General features: G+C 43.1%; 1 protein-coding gene across 1 annotated transcript; it reads right to left on the minus strand.

Moving 5' to 3' along the window:
• Nucleotides 1-7109: 7109 nt before the first annotated feature.
• Nucleotides 7110-8036, minus strand: SOCS1 (suppressor of cytokine signaling 1). Its single transcript, XM_010003200.1, has one exon. The coding sequence runs from the start codon at nt 8005-8007 to the stop codon at nt 7384-7386; it is 624 nt and encodes a 207-aa protein (XP_010001502.1). The 5' UTR covers nt 8008-8036; the 3' UTR covers nt 7110-7383.
• Between the last annotated feature and the right edge of the window lie 1626 nt (nt 8037-9662).

Here is a 9662-nt window from a genome sequence, read left to right on the forward strand (position 1 = left end):
CTGAATCAAGAATCTTTTATCCTGCTGTCAGATAGATGTGGAATTTCTTGTGGTTTCAGCAGGGCAGCTGTAAAAGGACTAGAAAGAGAATAGGCCATAATGAACTAAAAAAAGCCAAACCTTTCTTTACTGAGTACTCTTTTACTGAAACCCTTGCAGTGTTCCCTAATGGCCAAAAAAAAGATGTTATACATTCTGTTATGTGCTGTGAAAAGAAGTCTGAATTATCCATAAGGTTAAAAGCTGGGGGGAGATTACAAGGTAAAGCAGTATAATGTATAGAATTATTCATTGACAGTGACAAGAATAAAACTAAGGGTTCTATCTGAGCTATAATGCTTCACTCAAACTGCTTATGAATAGATATTTTGTACAAACTATATAATGCAAGATTCCAGAATCACAAGGCAGGAGATGGTTTCCTTGTTTGGAGTTCAGAGTCCTAAGGCTCATTTCAGCAGCACTTCACCCAAAGGCTGAATTTTTCTTCTTTGATATTTTCTTTTCCTGTCCCAAGTACTTTTTTTGTGGCTAACTGGAGCATTCTTTGTGCCCTTACAGCTTCAGTAGACTCTATTTCACACTCATCTTCACTCTCTGCTCCTAAAACAACATCTATCCTTCTTAATTTGCATTTAGACTCCACAGAAAATCCTTCTGACCAGTATGTGCATAGCTTCTATTCGTAACATTCAAGGACAGAGTGGCATGTAGGCCATGTGTTCGTGATGTGCTCTGTAGTAAGCTTGAAGTACTCAAAACTGTGTGCCCCTGGCAGAAAGTTGAAAACATTTAAAGTCTCACCAGTGCTTGAGACCTTTACAACTGCAACACAAAAATTAGATTATATATTCTTACTTAATTCCCAAGGACAAATGACACAACAGCCTGTTGAAAAAGCCATCCCTTAACAACATCCCTTAATTGCCAATCCGACCTGAACTCCCGTCGTTCCAGATGTTTGTTCCATTATGATATACCTGGAATTTAATATGGCTAATATTTTTATTTTTACATGTGTAAATGTTATGTCTAGAGTAGCTTTACCAGGAGAAATAAAGGGTGCACAGTATCCTCCCTATCTCTTTGCATTCATACTGTCTTGGGAAGTATCCTTCAATTCAGGATCCATGGGAATGGTTCAGTGCTGGGAACCCCCGTGCCTTCACACAGCTGCTGGCTGCCCTGTGCTCATGCTACCCTCTAAAGTGCCTGCTAGACCAGTATAGGATAGCACCTTATCTTCACTTTAAACTTTGTGAAAGATGACAGAGATTGGTGAAGTTATCTAAAATCTTCAGACTAAGATATATGTAACTGAATTGAGAGGCTTCCTTTGCAGTGACAACGTATTCATCTGCCAGTACACTGGTGACTTTTCACTCTATCCTGACTTAACCTGGGAGCAGCGTAACCAAATTAAAGGATGGCTTAATAGCTCCATGGGAAGTATAGACTTTGAGATTCCTCTCCTTTCCCAATGTGCTCAACTAAGACTGTTGATCAGGACTTTCCTCTTTCCTCTCTTTTTACAAAGCTCAGTGACTCTCAGGTTTAGACTAGCTCACACTGTCTAAAAGAAGCCAGCCTTGTGCACAGTCCTATTCTGTCCAGTAAGGAAAAAAAATGTTCCACTATCTACTTTAGGGCTGTATTACCTCTCCACCTGTAGTCATGGCATGCTGCAATTGTAATCCCAAACGCAAAGAGAACTGTGACTGGCCAGAGAACTGTGACTGGCCAGACATGTTGATCAGAAGAGATAAGTTGCATTGAAATGCAGCCAGTGTGTTAAGTGGTGGAAGAGCATGTGGAAGAATACAGTAAATTCTTTAGTGCTTGACATCCTTCTGTTGAGATTGGATGTTTGCCTAAAAACTCTATGAAGTTTAATTAACACAACTGGCTTTGATAATGTTCACTTATGCAGTAGGCATAACTATGTGCTTTGCAGGAATAACATCTGCACTGCAGAAAATTCCCAGTGAAACTTCTGAGACCTTTTTTATATACAGAAAATCAAACCAGATGAATGTAATGGTATCTTCTAGCCTTTGAATCTTTATGGCACGCACAGATGCTGTAAAAAAATAACTGTTTTGTGGAACTAATGTCCAACTAGTGATCACCAGATCTGATCCACAAGTTGCATTAAGCTAACAACATTGTGTATACACCCTGAACTAGGTGATACTGCAAGTGCACAGATGTCTGGGTCAGTGTGTTCTATAAGCATCCTGGCACTGTTCTGGATCTGCCCATGTATTGTGCCTTAATCTCCGCCAACAACAAAGCACTACACAGCTGCTAGCTCACTGAGCCCCACCCGGTGGGATGGGGAGGGGAATCAGAAGGGTAAAAGTGAGAAAACTCCTGAGGTGAGATAGACAGTTCAACAGGTAAAGCAAAAGCCAGGTGCACAAGCAAAGCAAAACAAGGAATTCATTCCCTCCTCCCCATGGGCAGGCAGGTGTTCAGCCATCTCCAGGAAAGCAGGGCTCTGTCTTGTGTATCACTCACTTGGGAAGACAAAATGCCATAATTCTCAATGTCCCCTTTACCTTCTCCTTCCCCCAGCTTTATATGCTGAGCCTGACATCATACAGTGTGGAATATCCCTCTGGTCAGCCAGGTCAGCTGTCCCAGCTGTGTCCCCCCATCTCTGTGCACCCCCAGCCTGCTGGCTGGTGGGGCAGTTTGGGGAGCAGAAAAGGCCTTGACTGTATGAACTCTGCTCAGCAGTAACTAAAGCATCTCTGCATTATCAGCCCTGTTTCCAGCACAAATCCAGAACATACCCTATATTAGCTCCTGTGAAGAAAATGAACTCTATCCCAGCCAAAGCCTGCATACCATGCAATCTCTTAATGTATACCTGAGCATGTTTTGGCCCACTGTATTCTGTATAGACAACTACAGGCTGTTGAATTCAGAATCATGTGTAAACAAGGATACTATTAATATTAAACCAAATAACCCTTTCCTGTAACAAAAACAGAACTAAGAAGTCATTAATTACATTGGGAAGAAAGGGGAATTTATTGAGTGTTTCTGTAGAAGAAGAGATAAGTGTTTAGCATTAGATAAGTGTGTAAGAGGCTTCTGATTAAAAACATAGTAGCCATGTAAGGAAAGTTCCCCTTTTTTGAGCATTCAGAAAGAACTTTACTTCCACAGCAATGTCTGAAGGGATTATGCACACCTACAAGCACAGCACAGTGGCCAGTGGATCTCATTCAGCAAAAAATAAGCACATCTTCACAGCTGCTTTATTTCAGTTAGCAGCAGAGAACAAAAAAACCCAACATTCTCTTAGTGAAGATGAATGTTTGTGCTAAAATGCAAAAGCAGGCCAGGCAGTAGTGATTCACAGGAGAGTCTATAAGAGTGATGACAGGATTTATCATTCTTCTACATGTCTGGGAGCTACAAAAATGTACCTCTAATTGAGATTAAAACAACAACAGAAAGGTGATCCTTCTTTGCCTTGCTAATATTATCAAGTGGAGCAGAATGAAGGACACTGAACAAATGTGGCTTGTGGCATAGTTAGTTATTTGCTTTATTCTGTTTGGCTGCTATTCCATCCTCACAATATCTGTTCTTCTCATAGCTGAAGACTATAGGGTATATAGTCTTTTCTATGCCCAAAGCATCATCTCTATAATTCTTATCTTCAATAAACACATCCAAAGCAAGCCACAGGGGTCCAGACAGGAAACATACTTCTGACATGTGGCCAATTCACCTGTCAGGGTTTTATCTTCTGACTCATTAGCCTTTGCAGCTTTGTCATACTTGAGCAGTGGGTACATGTTGCAATGGGTGTAAGAAGTTGAGCTTCTCTTTATGCTCCTTGATGGCCTGTATTTCTGTTACTCCATGGTGACACAAAGAGCAAATCAGACCCAGGTGTAGCAACTTCAGCTGCTATGTTGGGAAACAGCTGTGGAGGGAAAAGTCAGATACAGTGACAGGATCTGAGTAGTGTGCACAAGTACAACAACAGGCAAGTTGGTGTCAGTAAGAAGTCTTGAACAGTACTTTGCAATTGGGAAAGATATCCTGGAAATCTACTGCACGTGCAGTGGTTAGCTTACACTTTCTACAGAAAGCAGTGTAAAGCTGGAAGTCACTGTTACACAGCATTTGTCTTAAAGCTGGAATTAGTGAATAAATGCATTTCTTGCACAGCTGTCAGCACCATGAATGAAGGGGTGGAAGGAGAGCTGGGGACTGACTGAGAGCCCAGCACAACAGGAAGGGCTGACGCTGGAACTGAAGAAAAAGGTTCAGGAGGTGGATACACTGTTCAATAGAGGATTAAGTACAAGCTGGGTGAAGAGTATTGATGGCTAGATACGGTCAGTGTGTTGCCCTAGAGGACACTTTTTTCTTGACTGTTGAAAATAGCATCAGTGCTGACTGCAGCTGAAGCCTCACTTCTTGTAAATGACTTCAATCATAACAGAATTAGTGTGACCACAGCTTCACAGTGGGTAAGATTATGCTTGTCATTCAGGAGGCTCCTACTGAGCATTCAGTAACTCTTCATGGTAAATTAACCAGGTTCTCTGAACACCTACGCTGCCATTAATTAGCTCTATTCCTCAGCAAGTGTTTTACAGCTGCAGCATGGTATGTAAATTAACCTACTCTGAAATAAAATGTGTTTTTCAGTCTTTAAAACGCAAGGAAGCTTTAGTCTTGCTGCCTGTACAGTCACAGGAGCACTGACTTACTGCAGGGCTGGGGTGGTGTCCCAGCATGACCCTGCAGCACAGTTCCCACCCTGATGCTCTCTATGGGACAGAGATCCCGAGGGTCCTTGTGGGTGACCCAGCCATACTGCAAATGGTATTATTTTAAAGCTGTCCCTTCCCTACTAACTATAAATATTGCAGTCTCTTCAGAAAACCTGACTTTGCTCTCCTCCTAAGCATGTTTTTAATTACTCTGTAGACCCCTACCAGATTGACTGTTTACTTTCCTTTCCACCCAGTCAGGAGTGAAAAGGTCAGAGGGAAGAACTGTGCAAAAGGTGGGGTGGGGTCCTTCATTAGCTCTTACAGAGGGCAGGTCAGACTGCCATTGTGGACACGCAGGCTGTGGTTAGGATTTCTTAGTTGCTTTGAAGCAACCTACATATACCTGCTAAAAAGAGGATCTACTTGGTCACTGTATTGTATGCAATAGGAGGGAGAAAGTAGGTCTGTTTCTGCCAGGAAGAAAATTAAATGTGTTCAGTCTTCATGCTTTTCATTCCATGCCCTCAGTGGCAAGCCCCTTACCATATATCTAGGTCTAGTTTTGTTCATTATCACAGGTAGTGGAGAAAAACTTCTAAGCTACATTGTGCTTGTTCTGCCGTAAGTGCTGAGATGAGGACACTCCTTCACATAGCAAGGCAAGAGTTAATAGGGCCTGCAGGGTTAAAAGATACTGTTTGGGGCTGGGAAAAGAGAACTGGGAAAGGGATAACAATCTCTGCTGACAGCAAACCAGTTTGGCAGCCTTCACCCAATGAGGACTTTTTTCTTTTCTTTCCAATTTAACTCCTATTCACATTCAGGCAGTGGCTTTGCTCTGCTCTCTTATCTGCTGCATAGCACAGCATTCCCTGCTTCCCCAATATATTCCCTTGCAGCTGTGGTGGGAAAATGCTTCATATATCATTTGGCAACTAATTCCAGCTTTAGAATTAAGCAGAAACGCTGTCTGCTGATCTCTGCCAGGCATGGCTGACAGGGAAATGGGAGATTTCTAGGCAGTGCTGACCCAAAAAATATTTTTTAGGGAAACCACAGAGCAAAGAGTCACATGATACTGCCTTATGTTCATTCTTTTTCCCTTTTTTGTAATGTTCAGTGCACTGTGTGTGATCCTTAGTCATGTTTGAGGAGGAAACCTATTTATTCCAAAGAAGCATCAATGATGTAAGAGCTGATTTTGTAGAGTAAATTATATATTTAAATAATATTTAGTAAGGAATACTATATAACACTACTCAGTGTTTCCTAGAAGTGGCTTTAGCTTTAAAAGGAATGTGAATTACAGGAAAGGGAAAGACCTTTTATCTTCCAAACACTTCCAAAAGATTTTTACTTTTGCTGCTTACAGCTACTGTAAGCATCTTAGATCAGTGTTGGTAAGAGTACATTTCTGTGAAAGACTGTGCCTTCTTTGAAGTGATTTGGTTCAACTGGTTTTCTAAGTCTGCTTTTCATGGTTTTCAGGAAATGCTTGGGGGAAAGGGAGAATTATCATAATGCAGGTGACCTTTTGCTAAATTCAGCATCTCAAGTCATTCACAGTTACACCTCTGTGGATCACTGATTTTCATTTTATGAGCAAACCACATAGTGTCTTCACTCATTTCCTACAAATGGCATTACAAAACAGTCTGGAGTTAACTTTCTCTGAATGCAGTTTAACCACTAGATTTTACAGCTGCAAATCTATAGGTTTATCCTGGAGCTAAGTCATAGATTCTTTTAAAATATCAAGTCTGTGCCCTGTAAATCACCAGGAATTTGAGACAAGAAACACCTTTTTGAAGTCTGAAGGTGCCTGCACCTTTGCCATTTTGTGTATACCAATTTAGAGTGAACTAAGCTATCCTTCTCCCTGTGCATCATAATGATAAGTGTTCACAGGCTTTGTAAGTGTATAAATGCAATATCTGGCATTATTTTTCCTCACCAACATTAACGTGGTTTGGTTCTGTCAGACAGCCACTTCTTGCTCAGAGCCTTGTAGCTTTTAATATAAACAAGGCAAGCCAGAGTTGGTGAAATTAGCTTGGCCAAGGGTTTGATTTACCCTTTAAAAAATTATGCACCCCTGCAGTGTTACACTGTTGCTGCTCTCATGGATTTAGAATAGAGCTAGTTTCCTGGGCACATTTTCTACTCACTTGCATCTTTCTATTTTGGGCTTTTTGGGGCAGGAATCCTGTGTCTGCTGGACTAGGCTAGTTCAGTAGGGCAACAGACAGGACCACATGGAGACCTGTCTGTACTTACACAATTAGCAGTTAAAGGTTTGTCAGCAGGATAGGTATCAGAGCTTTTAAAACTACAAACAGAGATGCTGGGTTTTCTTAAGAACTTTCACAATAAAGTTTATTACATTACTATAATTAAAAATAGTATAAAATAGCAAAATATTCTGCTTAGCAGAAAAATTATGCCAGGGTTTTAAAACCCCAGATTTGTGCAAACAGTTTTTGTAAACATAAGAAGTCAAGTGTTCAAGTTCCATCCCAAAATACAGTAAATTGCTACAAAAATAAGTTTGCTCACTGTCAAACATGTTAAAAAACCCAGGAAGCTGGATTTCTTCACGCATCTCTCACCTCTCCCTGTACAGTTAATGCTTTGCTTATATCTGAAACGGGAAGGATTTCAGATAGTCCTTTAAAACAGGATTGAGGGGAATCTGGTTTAAGTTGTCTCTTCCAAAAGCCTTCACAATGTTCTTCCGGCAGAGCTCCTGCAGGGGCTGCACGCGGACCTTGCGCAGGGGGGTAACCAGGACCTTCCTGGGGGAGCATAGGTAATGTTCCAGCAGCTTGAACAGACAGTCAAAACTCTCTTTGCTGCCATCCAGGCTGAAACGCCCAGTCTGAAAGTTTATCCGGATGCTGGTGGGCCCAGTCGCAGTCTTAACACTGATGGCAAAGAAGCAATTCTTCTGTGTGCTGTCCCTGATGAGGAAGGTGCCCTCGGGCTCAGACTTCAGCTTCTCGTGGGCAGCACTGACAGTGAGAGGTCCCCAGTAGAAGCCACAGGCATCCAGCAGGCTGCTTGCTCGAGTGATGCTGCTGAAATCCGCCTGCGAGCGGAAGGTTCGGAAGTGGGTGTTGCTCTGTGCCTGCAGAGTGCTGGGCCGGCCTGGGCCCTGGTAGCCTCGAGCCTGTGAGCGATCCCGTGCCGGAGGGTCAAGGAGACATCTCGGGTCTGCTGCAACTGCGTTATCTGCTGACACCTTGCTGTGAGCTACCATCCTACAGCCGAGCCCCGGGGATGCGGTCTTCCATAGCGTCAGCGGCTACGGCAGGGCAGCTTTCCAGCAGCTCTTCTGAAATGCCAAAAAGACACAATGTGAGATCCCCAGAGACAAGCAGCTGCAATCTCTGAATGACCAAGTCTTCCATTCACATGCCTCCCACCCATTATAAAATAATAAAATATTCATTTGCCAATTTACACTGGGCAAACAACTGCTCCCTTTCTGACAAGATTAGCAGTCTATCAAAGTCCAAAGCTTCAAAAATATTTAGAAAGGATCATTAACAGTTTCAGAGGATAATGCAATTCCCCTGCTCTGAGCCCACAGAAGCATATCAGAACCTAGAGCTAGTCACCTTCTGATTGAGGGTCCTGTCATTTATCTTCTGTACAATCCATCTGATTCTCCAGTTTTTAAAGAACAAATCAACAAGGTTTTACAATTGAGCTACCAACTTCTCAGCACCTCCCTCTTTCCCTTCCTTATCCCAACTGAGGTGTCAGTTGCATTGTTGCATTTGTTGCATTGTGGAGAAAAAAAAAAAAAGAGGGTGAAGTGAATAGGTGCATTTGTGCAACTAAAGGGTAACTTGGAAGGACAGCCTGTAACTGCCAATTCACACAGTAGTCCTAAAACTACTATTCCCTTTCCTGTTAACCTGATCCTGTGCCATAAAAGGCAATTTCCCATTCCCCCAGCTTTCCCTTGGGACAGCAGTGCTACAACCTCACTAGCTTACACAAATCAACCTCTGTGAACCCTTCAAGCATTACTCCTCGGTCTCTCTCTTTTTTGTATTACATGCACTTTAAGTGGCCCAATCTAAATTGCTTCCTATTGATAGATCTTTCAGCATGAGGGACTAAATTCATCCCTCGTGTTACTTCAAAGGAATTAGCAGTGCTGCACCAGAAACGAGCCTGGCCTGCAATGCCTGCTCTGACAGCCTGGTTCGATACATCTCTGCTGGCTGCCCTGACCTTCCTGGCAAGCATAGATTTTAGGATTTATCCCTATAGTCAGATATAGATTTGCAGCAGCAGCTTGTTGAGAAACCTTGAAGCATTCTCAGAAATGAATCCCTCAGCCATCTCACGGTTCGGGGTAACATGCTAATGAGGAGTTCAAAGAAAGTAAGCAGCGGGATTCCTGCCTCTGCTTATTTAACAACTGCAACAGCAGAGGGTTGTAAAATCCTTATGCTGGCAAGTAACAGGCTGGAAGTAGCATTGGGCTTTCTTTACACAGCAGAAGTAATCTGATGTCAATCTTTCCAGTTACTGCGCCAGGATTATCGCTCCTTATTTTAAGTTTAAAAAAAAAATAAATAAAACACAAATTCAGGCCACGCTGGTAAGAAATAACCACTGAGCCCGAGAGCTGAAAGTCACGGGGCTTCCCAGCAGAAGCGATCGACTGCCCAGAGGCAGCTGAAGGTGCCTCTTCCAAGCGGCACAAAGCACACACATGCAGAGCTGCAGCCGGGAGCCGGGGCTCTGCCTGCGGGACCGCGGGGGTCCCGGTTCGCCCGGGGGGCTGCGGGTGCCCCCGGCCCCGCGCCGTGTCGGGTGTTGTTGTTCCCGCTGCTTTACAGCGGGCACGGGAGCTCCGGCTTCGGCACGGACATGGAGCCAAAGGATGCGGGGGGG

Source organism: Chaetura pelagica, unplaced genomic scaffold (assembly GCF_000747805.2).
Source record: "Chaetura pelagica isolate M959 unplaced genomic scaffold, ChaPel_1.0 scaffold138, whole genome shotgun sequence".
In the NCBI taxonomy this organism is placed as follows: Eukaryota; Metazoa; Chordata; class Aves; order Apodiformes; family Apodidae; genus Chaetura; species Chaetura pelagica.